General features: G+C 36.1%; 1 protein-coding gene across 1 annotated transcript; it reads right to left on the bottom strand.

Moving 5' to 3' along the window:
- Positions 1-9,519: 9,519 nt before the first annotated feature.
- On the bottom strand, positions 9,520-11,734 carry LOC103542660 (olfactory receptor 4K1). The gene has a single exon (XM_008509598.2). It carries the CDS (start codon positions 10,688-10,690, stop codon positions 9,755-9,757), a length of 936 nt encoding a protein of 311 aa, XP_008507820.1. The 5' UTR covers positions 10,691-11,734; the 3' UTR covers positions 9,520-9,754.
- Between the last annotated feature and the right edge of the window lie 6,828 nt (positions 11,735-18,562).

Genomic DNA, 18,562 nt, shown 5'->3' on the forward strand with positions numbered 1-18,562 from the left:
AGTCAAATCTTAGTAGTAAAGTCAGTGTCACAGGACACACTGTTATTCAACAGGGTTTTGCATATTCAAAAAACATGTACTTAACCACCATATACCGCTTAATTAAAGACCCGATCACTGTGAACCTGTATCTGAGGAAGTCTATCTAGTCATTAAAGTGACAATTTTGCCCCATTCTATTCTCTACCATCATCTCTGTTTTTTCAAAACTATACATCAATATGCTCACCTTTACTTGGGTTTCTCACTCTATCAGCTGTGTTAGCAGTGACAATAATCAGACACGGCGTGATATTTTGTCAGACTTTAGAATCTCATGTATGAAATCCAAGTTCTCATGCCCGAGAACCCAAGTCACCTTAATTCTAGTAATACTTTTAGCCCAGAATCCCTTTAACTCTCTGAATGATAACATCTATATTTAATTTTTTGCATAATGTGATTATATTCTGCATACCACTTTTGAGAGAAATTCCAGGGGAGTAATAACAGGCTGAAGAAGAGAAACTCCTAAAATCCATTGTTTGTTTTTACTTTTAAAAGAGTGAGTCACAAGAGCTCATAAAACAAATATTTAAATACCAAACCACAAGCCCAAAAATCTCAGATAACCAATCCTGTGGATTGCAACAGTCAATTAAAGAACTTCCTTTGTGAGGTGAGATAATCTTGCTGTGGGAGTTATTAACGCAATTTTGGTTGCTTTTCCCAAAAACAAGATGGTAAGAACTTTTAAATTATTTTCCTTTAATTGCAAGTGAGGCATACATGACAAGGGGTGAATGTAGATGCAGAAGCTTGCAGCTACATTTACTCTTATTTAACGATTTGTTTCCATACATGTGCCTTCCTTTCCATTACTTAAAGTGACTATGCCCATAAGCATATGCCCAGATGCTCAAAGCCTGCAGGAAATCATATCAGAAGAAATGTAAATCTGGCAGTAGGCCTAAGAGAATTATTATTTTGCTTTCTCTAATCCTTTACTTCTTCCTTTTCATGAAAATATTTATGATTAAGTTTTTCAAACTCCATACCACATAATATGCTACTAAAAAATCCAGTATTCTAATTGCCATGCTTGGTACCTGACCATAAATTAGAATCAGAAAAAAAGCTTAGCTGGAGTTAAGTGGGTAACACCGCTTAGATATACACATAGCTTTCTTTTGGCTGTTGTGAAAAGACATCTCAGAGTAGCAGAAGGAGCAAGAAGGTCTACGGAGAAGAGCAGGTGACGGAGAGAAAGCAGTTAATATTGAGACACAGAGAGAGCACCCAGAACGTTTGGGGAGCCTAATCAAAGAGACCAGGCTTCTCTGCGTTCTCTTCTAACAGACAAAAGAGAGATAGACATCTTCTCTTTAACATTTCACAGACATTTCAATTCTTCTGTTTCCAAACCGGTGTTTACTTTACTCTGCCTCATTCCAGCTAATGGCTTTTCCTTTGACCCAGTGTTTTCAGCCAGAAACTTAGCTCCTTCCTTTTCCCCACTCCCTTTCCAAATCCTGCTTTGTTTTCCTCCAAAATATTCCCAATTTATCAAGTTATATCCATTTAACTCTCCTAAGTGTTCATTATCTTTCTTCTTAAGTGTTTCAAAGGTCCCCCCTTGTACCATTGAATTTTTCCAATCTATTCCTCCAGAGTGATCTTTAAAAGTAAAATAAAATCACTGTGAATCAAACAACTTTAAAATGGTGAACATGTTCCATTGCTCTAGAAGTAAAATCCAGTCACCTTGCTGAGTCCTTGTCAGGTTACATTTTACCCACTAACATTCCACTTCATCTCTTCTTGCTGTTTTCTCAGGGACTGAACTCCCGCTCTCTTTTCCTGGAACACTCCACTGCTTTCCACTTCAGGGAGTTTTTCCTTCTCTTTATTCTATCAAATATTTTTTACTTGGGCTCTTCACATGCCATACCCTTCTCATTTCTCAGATATCAGATGCAAGTTCATTACACAGAGAAGCTTTTTCTGGGCAACTTACCCTTTCCCTGTACTCCTAATTTTTATTTTTTTCATCTCATGACATTATTTGCTCCATAAGACTTATTACGTTTTAAATTTTTTATTTATTTGTTTGTTTACATATTGGTGCTTGTTTATTCTTTCCTCCTCTCCATCCCAAGAATGTAGGCTCCATCGGTGCAATGATTGAGTCTCTCAGCATCATTATTGTATCCCCAGTAATTGGTACAGAATCTAGCAAATGGTATGTACTCAAATGATAGTATTGATTCAGTCAATAGTTGATTGTATAAGTGACCACTAACGGGTTATTTTCTACTTTTAAGAAATGTTATAAAGCTTTGTCTTTTTGAGAATGTTATATAAATTGGATTATACAATATGTTTTTACTTTACATTGTCTTTTTTTACCCAACATAATTATGAGATTCATCTCAAGTTACTGCATAAATCAATAGTTGGTTCCTTTTTATTGCTGAGTCGTATTCTACACTGCCTCTGGACTTAGCCATGTGTCTTGTTTTGTCCAACGGGATAACAGCACAAAAATGTTTCACATTGGAGATACTCTTTCTTGCCACTATTGAAATCCTGAGGCCTCCATGTGAATGAGCCCACGCTAGTCTGCTGGGAATAAGAAGCAATAGTGTGCTGCAAATATTAAAGAACTGATTCTGGGTAGGGGTAGGGAGGCACAGAGAAAGCTTGACTTATAGTTTTTCCCAGTGTCTGTGGTGTAAATGCTCCTACTGTGGTTGATTTTAAGCCACCAACAGTCTAGCAATCACCTTACGAACTCCCTAATAATTTAATATTTGGCTCCTAAGGGCTGGAATAAGCCAGCTCTAGCCATATGTCTAGAACCTCGTGGCAAAATAGGAGCTAACTTCCTTTACAGAACATTTTTATTTTAGAGTTGCCTTTTTATAAGATTATTTTATTGAGGTCATACTGGTTTATAACATGTGTAAATTTCAGGTGTACATTATTATATTTCAGATTCTTTACAGACTGCATTGTGTTCACTACCAAAAATCTAGTTTCCATCTGTTCACCGTGTATATGTGCCCATTTTTCCCTTTCGCCCAACCCCTACCTGTTTCTCCTCCGGTAACCACCAGTCTATTCTTCTTATTTCTGTGTTTGTTTGTTCATCCTCACATATGAAGCTATTATATGGTATTTGTCTTTCTCTGTCTGACTTATTTTCCTTAGCACAATAGCCTCAAGGTCCGTACCTATTGTCACAAATGGCACGATTTTGTCTTTTTTACGGCTGAGTAGTTTTCCATTGCATATATGTACCATATCTTCTTTATCCATTAATCTGTTGATGGGCAGTTAGATTGCTTTCAAGTCTTGGCTATTGTGAACAATGCTGCAGTGAACATAGGTATGCATGTATCTTTTCAAATTAGTGTTTTTATGTTCTTGGAGAAATACTGAGAAGTATGGTATTTCTGTTTTTAATTTTTTGAGAAGTCTCTATACTCTTTACCAAAGTGGCCGTACCAGCTTCCATTTACACCAGTAGGGTATAAGGGTCCCCTTTTCTCTACATCCTCTCCCACACATCATATTTCTTGTCTTCTTAATGATAGTCGTTCTGATGGGTGTGAGGTGATATCTCATTGCATTTATTTTCTATTAAGTAGTTTTTTTATTGAGGTTATGATAGTTAACAACATTGTGAAATTTCAGTTGTGCATTATTAGTCAGTCATCTTCTAGGTGTGCCCCTTCACCCTTTGTGTCCACCCCCTCCCCTTTTCCCCCTGATAACAACTAAATACTTCTCTTTGTCCATGTGTTTATTTATCTTCCACATATGAGTGGAATCAAACAGTGTTTGTCTTTCTCTATCTGGCTTATTTCACTTAATATAATACCCACAATGTCCATCCATGTTGTTGTGAATGGGACGATTTTGTCATTTTTTATGGCTGAGTAGTATTCCATTGTGTGTGTGTGTGTGTGTGTAGAGATAGAATTTAGTTACCAATTCTACTTGCTGCCACTGGTGGGAGGGAGAAGGAGCTGTGTAATCTGTTCCCACCAGAATCCCTGCCATTGGCTCTTCCTGACTGAGCCTGGGCCACTCCTTGAGATCACAGTTGTCCTGTTGGGACTCCCATCAATTGTGGGAACAATCACATAGGGGCTCTGGGTTGCTGCTGCCTGCTCCCACAGACCCACCTAGACATGCTTAGGGGTCTTAGCAGTGTTATGGGCTTTTGAGGCAGCCAGGAGCTTGTTTGCCCAGACTCACAGCTCTGCTGCCATCTGGTACTAGGTTGTACCAGATGTTGTGCTTGTTGATTGTGGCCTCTCCAATGAGTCTGAGCCTGTGCCACTCCCTGGGACTGTGGTGGGGTTGTGGGCTCTCCCACTGGTGAAGAGAGAGATCACCCAAGGACTCAGGGCTGCTGTCACTTGTTTCCACAGTCCCACCAGTTGTATTGCCCCTTTGGGGCTGCCTTGCTATGGTGGACATTTGCGGTAGCCAGGGACACGTTCACCCAGCCTGGAGATACACCACCATCTGTTCCTAGGTTGCACCAGCCTTTGAGCTTGGTGGACATGGCCTCCCCAATGAGATGGAGCCCAATTCTCTCCCTGAGGCCATGGTGGGACTGTAGAGTTTCCCACTGGACCTAGGACTGATCAAGCTAGGGCTCAAGCTTGTCCCCACCCACTCCCATGGTCCCACTGGATCTCACTTTCCCCATCAGGGCTGCAGCAGAGCTATGGGCATTTAAAGCAGCTGGCGATTTGCTCACCCAGCTGTGCCACATCAGCTCTCAGGTCACACCAGCCTTTGTGCTTGGTGGATGGGGCCTTCCTACCAGGTCTGAAGTGCAAGTCATGTCCTGGGGCTGCAGAAGGACTGTGGATTTTCCCACTGGTCCAAAGAGCAATCATGGGGGGCTCACAGCTGCAGTCACCTATTTCCATAGTCACACCAAGGCACTTGCCCACCCTTGGGGCCACAGTGGTACTATGAGAGCTTCAGCCAGGAGAGAGTCACTCATGGCTACTGGGCTGCCTGGGTGCTGGAGAGTTCTCACCTATCTTCACTTCCTCCCCAGGGGTAGTTCATTCACATTCTGATGTATAGCAGCACGAGTCTCTCAGGTGTCCCAAGGTGCTGCAGAGTATCCTCCATTGATCAGTCAATGTCCATTTAGTTCTAGTTTGAAGGGGGAGAGACAAAGAAAACTTCTCACTCTGCCATGTAGCTGACATCACCTCTCTCTCATTGTAGTTTTGATTTGCATTCCCCTAATAATTAGTGATTTTGAACACTTTTTCATGTTCCTGTTGGCTGTCTGTATACCTTCTTTAGAAAATGTCTATTCATATCCCCTTCCCATTCTTTGATTGGGTTGTTTCGTTTTTTGTTGTTGAGTTGTATGAGTTCTTTATATATTTTGGAAATTGACTCCTTGTCAGATATATGATTTGCAAATATTTTATCCCAGTTGTTACGTTGTCTTTTCATTTTGTGGATGGTTTCCTTTGCCATGCAGAATCTTTTTAGTTTGATGCAGTCCCATTTGTTTATTTTTTGTTTTCCTTGCCTGATGAGACATGGTATTCAAACACATATTTCTAAGACCTATGTCAAAGAGCATACTGCCTATGTTTTCTTCAAGGAGTTTTATGATTTCAGGTCTTACATTTAAGTCTTCAATCCATTTTTATTTAATTCTGTGTATGGTATAAGATAATGGTCTACTTTCATTCTTTTGCATATGGCTGTCCAGTTTTCCCAACACCATATAATGAAAATACTTTCCTTCCTCCATTTTACATTCTTGGCTCCTTTGTTGTAGATTAGCTTGTTGTTGTAGATTAGACGTGTATTTTTACTTTCAGGCTTTCATTTCTGTTCCATGAATCTGCATGTCTGTTTCTTGTGCCAGTACCATGCTGTTTTGATTCCTGTAGCTTTGTAGTATCCTTTGAATTCAGGGAGTGTGATACCTCCAGCTTTGTTTTTTTTTTCTCAGAATTGCTTTGGGTATTCAGGATCTTTTCTTGTTCCATATAAATTTTTAGTTTTTTTGTTTTATTTCCATGAAGAGTTTCCTTGGGATTCTGACTGGGATTGCATTGACTATGTAGTTTGCTTTGGCTAATATGGACATTTTAACTGCTTATTCTTCCAACACAGGAGCATGAACTATCTTTCCATTTCTTTATGCCTTCTTCAATTTACTTCAATAATGTCTTATAGTTTTCAGTGTACAGGTCTTTCACCTCCTTGGTTAAATTTATTCCTACATATTTTTTTCTTTGAGGAAGATTAGCACTGAGCTAACATCTGCCACCAATCCTCCTCTTTTTTGCTGAGGATGACTGGCCCTGAGCTAACATCCGTGCCCATTTTCCTCTACTTTATATGTGGGATGCCTACCACAGCATGGCTTGACAAGCAGTGCATAGGTCAGCACCCGGGATTTGAATCAGCAAACCCTGGGCCGCCAAAGTGGAATGTGCAAACTTAACCACTATGTCACTGGGCCAGCCCCTTCATTCCTACGTATTTTATGCTGCTTGTTGCACTTGTAAATGAGATTGTACTTTTGATTGCTCTTTCTGCTAGTTCATTATTAGTGTATAGAAATGCACCTGATTTTTGTATGCTGATTTTGTATCCTGCAACTTTACTCATTAATTATTTGTAATAGTTTTTGGTGGATTTCTTAGGTTTTTCTACATATAGAATCATGTCATCCACAAATTGTAACAATTTTACTTCTTCTTTTCCAATTTGGATGCCTTTTACTTCTTTTTCTTGGCTAATTTCTCTGGTTTAAACTTACAGTAGTATGTTGGATAAGAGTGATGGGAGTGGGCCTTGTCTTGTTCCTGTTCTTAGAGGAATGACTTTCAGTTTTTCACCATTGAGTATAATGTTGGCTGTGGGTTTGTCATATATGGCCTTTATTATGTTGAGATACTTTCCTTCTATACCAGTTTTATTCAGAGTTTTTATCATAGCTGGATGTTGGATCTTGTAAAATGCTTTCCCTACATCTATTGAGGTGATCATGTGACTTTTAGTCTTCATTTTGTTAATGTGGTTTATCACATTGATTAATTTGTGGATGTTGAATCATGCCTGCATCTTTGGAATAAATCCCACTTGCTTGTGGTATATGATCCTATTAATGTATAGCTGTATTTAATTTGCTAACATTTTGTTGAGGAATTTTACATCTATTTTCATCAGCAACACTAGTCTGTATTTTTCATTTTTTGTGTTGTCCTGGTTTTTCTATAAGGGCAATTTTGGCCTCATAAAATGAGGCAGAAAGCATCCCAACTTCTTCAGTATTTTGGAAGTGTTTGATAAGGATAGGTATTAAATCTTCTTTGAATGTTTCGTAGAATTCACTAGAGAAGGGGTCTGGCCTTGGTGAGGAGTCTGGATTAGATTCTAACAATCCTTCCACGATAAAGTGCTCTCTATCCCTCCCTTCATCTGGGATGCTTCTCTTCCTTGTAAATTTATCAAAGCATCAAATGATCCCTAGTTGTTTTTTTATAGCTGTATAGCATTCTTTGTTATGTACGTAATAATAGTTATTATATTATATATTACATATAACATATATTATATTATATAAAATATATATTATAAATATTTCAGGAGTCTATATTGATGGACACTTCTGTTCCTATATTTAGATTTTTGGTCAATATGTTGTTCTTCAAATCAATGCTTGCAATAAATATTATGTACGTATTTTGTTTTACATGTGTGAGGGTTTCTCTGTAAGATAAAATACTGGAAGCATAATTATCAATTCAAAGTTTAAAATTTTAATAGATATTGAAAATTCGCCTCCTTATATTCTACCAAATTAGAGATTTAATAACAATGTTTGAGGTTCTCTGTTTTATCAGTCTTATCAACACGTTTACTATCAAACTTTTAGATCCTTGTCAGTCATGTAGGTGAGCAAAGGAAATTCACTTATACTTGTGTTTTCTTACATGATCGTTTTAGCATTTATTCATATATTCAAGGGTCACTTGCATTACATTAATAATAAACTGCCTGTTCATATACTTTGCTAATTTTTCTACCAACTTGTTTGGCATATACTTATTGACTTGTAAGAGCTCTTTACAAATTTAAGATATTACCCCTACAAATAATACTATTTTTCATCTAATTTTTCTTTTGTCTTTATTTGTGATTGGTTTATTAAAAAAAGCAAGAGCTCTGTGGAAAATTATGTAGTCAGATTTTTCACCTTTTTTTTTAATTTTGTGACTTTTGGATTTTTTTGTCAAACTTAATGTGATAGGTTATGGCCATGCCTGGTCACTAAAAACCCAAATAGACACAATGGTGAAGTATGAATTAAAAAGTGGAAAAATGTATCACTGGCACTATAAAGAATTGACCAAATCAAACAGTCACTTTTAAATTCTAATTTGCCTCCTCCTCCTTCCGCTACTTTCCCTACCTCTCCCTCCATTTCCCACTTCCTCCTTTTACCCCGCCTATCTCTCAGTATGAAACTACTGAGGATTAAGGCAGCAAAATGACTTGGGTTTTCAAAGGTACTTTCAACACCTCTCTATTTTCACCAGCAAGGCAGAGTTAAAAGGAAAAATTATTACCAACAATATCATGACTGCATTAATGTTTATGGTATATTTAAAATATTTTTGGCAACATATGAAAATATATAATACATAGTCAAGTTTAAAAGATCATTATCACATTTGACATTGTACAAATGAAATTGACTAAAAGTTTGAAGTTTCAAAAAACCTTAGCTGAGTAGTATCATGCTGCAAAAAGACTATGTGTCCATATCCAAAACTTAACTTACATTAAGACTTAGCATGCAGAATTAATATCTATGCAAATAGCCACGAACTTATGTCTTACAGTATAATTAAAATGCTGAATCCAAAGTGATGACAGTTGCAGGCTTTCTGTTTTCTGTTAAACAATTCTTTTTCTCATTTTGGCTAGCAAATGAAACAGTAGTTAATAGATTTTTTAATTTTATTGTTAGATTACTTGAATTTTACTTTGCCTCTTCTGTTTTCCAAAAAGTATGAAGGCATTGGTCTCAGATTTGGTCCTCAGCTGCACATAATTTTTGTTACATTGTGCATTTGTATGCTTTAGGTACACATGGAATTAAATTTTCTCTGAATTTAAATATTCATCACCTGCCATATTTGCAAACAATTTCAGAGACATTTGCAATTTTCTATGGATAAGGTAGAATTCATTATAACCAATTCATCTTACTTAAAAATAAGTAGACATGGAATATTGATATTTATGCTGCTGATAGCACTAAATATCTAGAAAAAGTTTTGTAATTTGTGATTGCACATCAAATAATCTAAAAGAAAACAGAAAAAACTATTGTAACATAGAAGTAGACAGAGAAAAATCACAAACAATCAAATATATAACAACCAAATTGTGAATAGTCCAAATATGCAATACACAAGGAAAAGATAAGAATCTCTAAATTCTTTATAAAATATTTGAGGAGTACTAAATATTTTCAAAAGAACTTGTATTTTAGAATTGTAAACAATGAAAAATTAGTTAACATTATATTTAAATACTAAACCAGGAACTAATTTTATGCAATTCCCTTGCACTTAGGACAAAAATCCAGTTCGATAACTCAATAAACCATATCATTACCAAAAATAATTGGCATGACGCTATGATCCAGTGAAGACTCTTCATTCCCATTCAGGATTATGTTCCCTCAAGGTGATCTCTAGATTTTCCAGGAGTTCACATGACGGTTTCTCAACTTTTGCATGGCTGATTTAACATCTTCATTCCTCAGAGAGTAGATGATGGGGTTCAACAGGGGTGTACAAACAGTGTAGAACACAGAAAGGAACTTATCCACAGAAAGTCTGCTAAAAGGCCATATATAGAAATAAATGCAAGGCCCAAAGAAAAGAATCACCACCGTGATGTGGGCAGTTAATGTAGAAAGTGCCTTAACCGACCCACTGGAAGACCGGCGTCGCACAGTGATCAAAATGATGGCGTAGGAAATAATTAAAGCCAGAAAACAGCTCAATGATATCAAGCCACTGTTAGTTAGGGTCATGATTTCCATTTCATAAGTATCCATGCAAGCCAGCTCTATCACCAGGGGAAGGTCACAAAAGAAGCTGTCTACCTCATTGGGGCCACAGAAAGGCAGGTCCACTGTAAAAGCCAAGTGACTCACAGAATGAAGAATACCCACAGCCCAGGAAATCAACACAAAATTTATGCACAGTCTCCGATTCATAATTGTGCTGTAATGCAGGGGCTTACAGATGGCTATAAACCTGTCATATGCCATAGCTACGAGCAACATCATCTCACTCCCAACAAAACTATGAAGAAGGAATATCTGGGCCATGCAACCATCAAAAGAGATAGTCTTGTGCTCAATAAAGAAGTCCACAAGCATCTTGGGCGTGGCAAAGTTAGATTGGCAGATATCAATGAAAGAAAGGTTGCTGAGCAGGAAGTACATGGGAGAGTTCAAATGGGAATCGGAGGAAATGATCACAATAATCATAATGTTGCCCAACACTGATGTCACATACACTATAGAGAAGAGGGCAAAAAAGAAAAGCTGAAGTTCCCTAGAATTAGAGAGTCCCAGAAGCACAAACTCAGATACCACCGATTCATTTGTGTGAGCCATGTATCCAACCTACTGCCACCTAAGTAAAAGAAAATCAGGACAATATCACAAGGATTGGCACCATATCTAGTATATTTACAAAAGAAATACGATAAGCTTTCAATTAAAAGTCCATTTAATCTAATGAAACTACATAAATAACCAATTGACTAATATTTAACTCCCATGACTGCTGCAAAAAGTGGGAGAAGTATGAAATAAGAGAATTAGATATGAATCCTGTCATAATTAGGAACATAGGACACACATGTTAAAAATAAATTATAAAGTCAGAAACAAACAGTTTCAAGAAACATTTTTGGCTGCGGTCCTGTGTAGCCAACAATACTCAATAAGTATTTATTTACAATTATACTAAGTAAGTGTTATTTAAACTAAAATTTTTTAAAAGCTTGGAATTTGCTAGCCAAAACTGAAGGAAAAGACTATTTCAGAGAGGGAGAATAACAGGAATACAGATACAAAGGTGAAAATATGAAAGACATATTCAGGAAGCTGTTAGTTGAGTGGCCTGACTGGAGGAGGGCGTGCTAAGGAACAATGAAAATGAAGTTGGGAACAGTAGATTAGGAGCAAATTGTGGATGCCATTAGCCTTAAATGCAAGACTAAGCGGACTAGATCAATGTTCTTGAAACTGAGAATCATAAAGTGCTTGACAGTGTTTAAGAAGCTTGATAGAAGCAATTTGCTATAATATGGAAAGAGGAGGCAATGGTAGAACTGTGAAAGTGTCTATGAAAATCAAGAATGAATGTTTCTTTCATCCTTTTAATAACAGTTAATCAGAATTCCCTTTCTGTCACATAAAGACCAATTATGAATGAACTACCACTGTGTTTTCAGTCTCTTCTGATTCTGCCTTTTTTTCTTTTCCTAAACACTCCTGACATACCTGGACTTATCATAATCTGTAACACCTTTCAGAAACCATCCTTTCAGAAATTTTCTATATGACAATATGTGGGGCATTTTGGACACACAATATATTTTCAAAAAGGAAAAGTTAAGTAGTGTATAAATCCCCTCTTGAATGTTTTTTGACTTTTTGCTTTACACATTGGGCACTACGTGGCCACTTCATCCCAGAGGAAAATCCCACATAACCTCCAGCAGTTCAAGAAACATTTTTGGCTGCGGTCCTGTGTAGCCAACAATACTCAATAAGTATTTATTTATAATTATACTAATTATAGTTCTGTGCCTTGTAGTCTTCAGTGGTAGATATAACTAATATAATAAATATTTAAAACTGTAATGTAAAATTGTAGAGGTAACCATAAATTAACCAATTAAAAAATGTTTAAATTGTTACAGGCTTTCATTATGTAATTTTAACCCAGTTGTTGAAGCACTAAATCATACCCTTTCAAGGGCTTCCATCTTTGCATTTGAGTTATGATATCTAGATTTATGAAGAAAGCAGAAACTTAAGTTACTCAAGAATATAAACAGATCAGTGAGGTCTGAACTGACCTCAGTAGGAACTTCCATCATGGGATTCTCATCTCCATGCGGAAGATTTGGGTCAATGCTGGCATGTCTGTCTGATCATGTATTCACATGGGCAGGGGAGAGAAGCAGGCAAACAAACATTGAAAAAGAAAGAGATTCTGACTTCTCAGACTAAAAAAGATGCTAAAGAGCTAGACCTATTAATTTTAAAAAGATAAAATTTGATGCCACGAGAGACTTCTTATAGCATTCACTCCATTGTGTAAGTTTGTCAAACATTATGGTAATTTAGTAGGATAGCATTAAAGAGAGAAGGAGAGAGAGAGAGAGAAAGGAGGAGGAGGCAGAGAGGGGAAAAGCACAATGGTTAACATGTTAAATAAAGTTAGTGGTATTAACACAATTTTTAAAGATCATCTTATGTTTGAAAACAAATCCAAATTTCCTATAAATTCCATCTTTCCAATATCTAATAAATAAGTTTAGTCAGTCTTCACTTTTCAAAATATAGGACACAACCAAAAAATCCTCTCCACACAGATTTTTTATGCTTTCTTAACTTAAGTAGAACACACAAGGTTCAACATTATATCTCATTTTCTTCTTAATAATTAAGATAGGTAGTCCTCAATACAGATAAATAACATTTGCCGTTAACTAGCTGTGGGACTGACCTTAGAAGACAGAACTAGATTATGTCCAAGGCTATTTTCATCTCTAAAGTTCTAAGTGCAGAGGCAATTACATTATGGAAACGTGGAGTTTATAAAAGTCACTCAGAATTCCCTGGACTATGCACAGAGCATTCAGAAGCTTCTTCATTAATGAATCACTCAGTTTTTCATCTCAAATGTACTTCAGAGATAGAAATATTTTCAGATCACAAAATACTTTTTAAGGGAATTGTCCAATCCCAGAGTAAGACTAAGTTTGATACAGAAAAGTTGATCTTACAGTAATATCCGTCTCTAAAAGGTCAATAAAACTCCAAAGCCATAAACATGCTTAATTTTTCTTTTCATAATTTTGTCTTATAATAGTTGATTACCTTTAAGCTCAGCAGCAAAAAGAATAAAAGATACCCTTATTGACCATTACTCCATTTTGTGTAGCTACTGCTTCATTCCAGGCAAATTTTGAGTCAGTAAATATTTGTTTAACAAATGGCTAAATATTCTCTGAATGGAAAGCATAAAAAGGGTCAGAGAAGGGACAAATAACGGTTAGAGTGGACTTCCTTTTGTTCATCAGATACTGATCCTAATATTATCAGGGCTGCCTTAAACCAATGCAGTGAGAGAGTCAAGTCTAAAGAAGAGTGGAGAGCAGGAATTTGCCTCTTCCAGATGGAGTTTCCAATTTGACTGAGGTAACAGTAACGTCCCTTTTGCTATCTTCTAGTTGCTGATTTTGCATCTACAAGACAGTTTACTAAGTATTTGTATAGTCCAAACAATATGTTCAAATGCATGTATAATACTTACACTTTTAATAATATCTGCCAGTCTTTGAGTTCTTCCTTATTTTCTCCAAATTTGGTGCCTCACAGTTTGTTTCTAAGCTTCCTACCCTCTGCTATGAGTCTTCATACCAAAAAATTTGCAATATACTCTTGAATTGATGCATTTTTGACTTGTTCCCTGCATTAAGTTGTGCAAAAGTGAGCCCCTCAGGTCTTGCCTTGAGGTAGTGAGGGCTCTGCTCCTCTTGCCCTCAACCATATTACTATATCCTCAGGTGAGGCAATATAAAGCCTTTCATCCTCATTCCAGGACACTGATTTCACTGGGGAAGTGAGAAATCACCCTTTAGAGATCTGATGTCACCCTCAGTAGAAATAATTATGTTTTACAAAGTAATATTTCCAGGAATGGAAAAGAAAAGAAAAAAGTTTTTTTTTTCCAACTGGTTGATATGTAGGAAAACAAAAGATTATTTGATTTTCACTGATTTCCAGTCAACAAAGTGATTTTTCAACCCCTAAATTTCTTCCAAAAGAACAGTCACACAAACTCACAAATGATGTAATTGGTTTCCTCCCATCACAAGTTGCCCACTACTGCCCAAGACAGTTTAATCTATGGTTAGAGTGCTCAAATGGTTCTACCACCTGTAGTTTTATAGAAAAAATCTATTGCAACTTCAGCATGATGGTTCTTCAAATATTTGAAGGTGTTCTTACTTCTTCTCCACGACAAATCTATTTCTCCCTGAAAATATATCAACAGTATTTTAAACTATATTTTCTGTAAGTTTTCTAGATTTACAAAAGTTGTGATGTAGATGTAAGTTTCAAATGGTCACCTTGAAAGAAGGAAATTGAAAATATGATTACCTGTCACATGTTAACTGTGTGTGTGTGTGTGTGTGTAAAATGTTCACATATTTAAGGATGTATGTACAATGGCACATATTGCAGTATTGACTGAAAGAGACAGATACTGGATAACACCTAAGTATCTATAAAGCTGAGAGTTAAGAAATATAGTATTTTGGTGCAACAGAATACATTCAATGATTAAAATTATTAAATTATTTTTGTAGATGAATATGTATAAAATTTAATAACATAATGTTGAAAAGAGTAATCTTGGTGAAATTAATATGTGCACGTTTTTACATACCAACAAAATATGCACATATTTATGAAAGGAAAGTTTAAAAATATCCATAGGAGTAATACAAATTCTAAACTGTGAGAAGGAAATATAAGGAAAGGGATCAAGAGCTGTATAAAAGACACTTAAACAGAATCAATAATATTGCAAATATTTTTAAAAGTCTAAAGGGCCAAATATAAATATTTACTATATACATAATGATACAGTTAGGAAAATTATTTTAAAATTTTATTCTCTATGCTTTTATATCTTGAATATTTGGTGTTAAAAGTAATTTTCAGAAAATTAGAAACAATACATTTTAATGATAAAAACTTCATAAAATTACAAAGAAAATATAATGAAATGGTTCCATCCACAATAAAAACAACAAAAAGATAAAACATAAAGTTTCTTTCTATTTCAAAATTTAAAAAGTCAATTAATTTTGATTAAATTAAAATTATATAAGAGAACTAGAATAAAATGGGGGAAATATTTTTTATAATCTTCGAGTTTGCAAGTCTTTTCTAAGCATGACATTTAAGCCATATTGGAAAAAGGATTTGTTGCTTTATAGCATAATCCTTTTTAGCTTTGGTATATCAAAGAAAAAGCACAATAAACATTAAATAAAAACGGCAAACTAAAAAATATATGCAACAAATCTGATCAACAATAGACTAATTCCTTATAAATCAAAATACTGTTAGAAATGAAAATAAATATCAGTAACCAAGTAAAAAAGTAAGCAAAGGTACACACAAGCAGTTCAAAAGAGCAGAAATACTCTATAACAACTCTGCAACAAAAATGAGACCTTTTTCCCTTACAGATTGGAAAAGCTTCAAAATAATTAGAGGGAATTTGGAGAGACATGTACTTTTATTCATTGTCAATGAGAGTCTAATTAGAAACATAATTTCATATTTTGCTGAATATATTTAAAGCAAAAAACCCACGATATTCTTAGCTCAAAAGAGAAGACATAAAATGCTCAGTCAAAAAAAACTTTTCATTATTATTTAAAGAAATAAAAAATAAACAAAAAAGATAAAATTGAAAAACAAGGTTTTTATTGTCAGTTAAATTAGCAAAGATGGTAAAGAAAAGTCATGCATATTCAGACATTGAAAAGGATTAGTAAATGTATAATTGAAGTCACAGAAAAACACAGAGGAAAGCTAAAGCAATAGTTGAAGAGATACTGGCAGAGAGTTTTCCAAAACTGAAGTAGATGTCAAGGGATAGAATCAAAAAGCTCTATACACCACTAGCAAAATAAATGCAGGATCATGGTACAGCCTAGAACTGCTGGAGCAGGAAGCACAAAATCCAAAAGTAGGTCAATGGGAATTACGCAGAGAGGTCTTAATCTTCTATTCTTTCTTTCCTGGATATGAGTATTTGTAACACAGAATTACAAAATAACTCTTGGTTCAATGCGTATTTTACATCTTGGAGTTCTCCATCTCAACCAGGTTGCATGTAATCCCAATGCTAGTCTCTTATCTGAGCCTTTAAGAGGCCATTTCATTGTTCTTTGTGACTGGAAGCTTCTCAGAAAAGCGGATCTCATGATCGTGTTCCTGTTATGACACCTTTTCACTGTAAATCCAATAAATTATCCTTTTTTCACTAAATATGTTTATCTGTAATTCCAGAGGCAATCTTTGTGGAATCCTATATCCGTAAATCAAATACTCCGTAAGCCCTAGGATAGTGTCTTGGAAGAGGGACTGCAGGTCAGGAAGGAAAACCCATATCCGGAGTAGGAGCCAATTCCAATACAGACAAATATCTACCCACTGCATGGAGGAGGGGGTGAGATGTAACTGACTTGCCATTGAATGGATGTGGCCTCTCTGGGGAATGGCGCGGTATCAAGTTCTCAGCATCAGTCCCTTCTGCTGATCAAGCATCAAGGAGCTGTAACAGCAGTTATGAGACTAACCTTGATAAAAAGGAGTCCATGCTTTTGTTATCAGATGGGCAATGATGTGAGATACAAAAGTCTACATACTTTGTGCCCACTTACGTAGGTCCATCCTTATTCTTCTCTACCAGACTACTTTTCTCTGATTTTCCAATTTTGATCTTTCAAGACCCCTAACAAACCAACAAAGCCTTTTTTCACTATCTAGGAATTCATATTTATTTTTACTTATGATCAAGTCTCCATCCAAATTTTATAACTAAGTGAAATGTTTATGGTTCTTCTCAATAATATAATTTTCCCTCACCAGTGGCCATTAGGGTCATCTGAATGGGCTGTAATGCAGCAATAGTCCATTTTTTTGGCTTGCACCAAGACCTAGAATCGAGCTTTCCAAAGAAACCCTTCTATGAGGCCACAAAATTGAACTGAAATAAAGGTATTGATGCAACAGAAGTAGGTAATATGGGGTTCTGGTCAACCCGTTTGAGCTCATTTCCTGTGCCTTTAAATCTGCTTCAGCTTGCTCCCAAATGTACCAATTCCAATATATGATGGCTTGTTGCTGTGCAATCTAGAAATCATGACTTGTTAAATAATACTTAGTTCATGGTGAGCAGTGCTAGTCACATTGTTACTTGGTAACCCATGGTCAGGAACTCAGTCTCTGATAAAGCCCCATAACATCCTAGGATTTGCTTTTCAATCAGCAGGTGGTTCTCTGCTGCAGAATGAAGAGCTTTTTTTCCAAAATCCTAGGAGTTAGCATTGCTACTTAGCTAATTGACTTTGCCAGAAATATCTACACAATGTCCTTATTTATCATTGATATCTTGGTTTCATTCATTTTCCTGGTTCATATAGACTGAGTGGCAGGGCAGCTTACACTGAAGACTGGAATTTGTACAATGACTCACTAAAAACTGGAAATTCTGTGAGTCAACCTAAAATTGAGCCAAAGCAGTGTTTACGAGACAGCTTTATGCTGCCTCCAAAACTGGAAGAGTCTGCAAGCACTGTGTGTCTTTCTTAGCAGTAAGACGTATGAAACAAAGTCACATGTGTTTTATGTTATGAGGGGATTATGTAGCACATCCCAGAGTATTATACCCTTTAAAACCTGAATGATTTTGCAGATCCCTCAAAAGTTTACAGGGATATCAGTTACCCTCTTTTATGTCATTTTCAGCTCACAGGTCCAATCCCTGTATGCTTTCAATGTAGTGGACTAGCATGATAGACTATCAATTATCGTTAACGTTAAATTCCTCACAGACTATATTGTGACAGAGAGCAGGAGAGTTAACATAGAAATGGGCAAATTCTAAATGTTTCAGGAGGTTAGGGAATGACTGAAGTAATTTTTTTAATTGTGAAAATTCTATCACAAGATAGAGTTGAGAGGTTTTCTTAAACTATTTGTTGGCACTTCAGTTCCTTTGTGGTATCTTTCATGTATTTGATCCCAAGATAAAATATATCAGAATTTCAAGATATTGACAATACAGCATATTACGTGGCAAAGACATTCTCCAAAGAAAATAGTGACGAAACATAAATTTTGTAAAAAAAGCGAAACACCCTTGGTAAAATACTGGATCTTGACTCTGCTCTGAGATTCTACCACTGCCTCCTTTTGATCCTCTAAAGACAATCTTGAAGTGCCTTTGCAATCACCTACTCTGTTTCTCCTGCATGTCTCTGCTACTCTGCATTCCCGGAAATTGTACCCCTGCTGCTTTCCTCTTCATCCTGTGACTAACTTGAATCATATTATTGCCAGTTGTTTAAACTTAGTGGAAGTAAGACTTCTTCACTTTTTATCCTAAGCTAGTGTCTTGAGGTACGCTTTCCACTGGCCATGTCATCTTCTCTCCAGAGT

This window comes from Equus przewalskii, chromosome 1, assembly GCF_037783145.1.
Source record: "Equus przewalskii isolate Varuska chromosome 1, EquPr2, whole genome shotgun sequence".
Taxonomy (NCBI): domain Eukaryota; kingdom Metazoa; phylum Chordata; class Mammalia; order Perissodactyla; family Equidae; genus Equus; species Equus przewalskii.

Coding starts and splice junctions, on each gene's coding strand:
- LOC103542660 (XM_008509598.2), bottom strand. CDS start 10,690: ATGGCTCACACAAATGAATCGGTGGTATCTGAGTTTGTGCTTCTGGGA.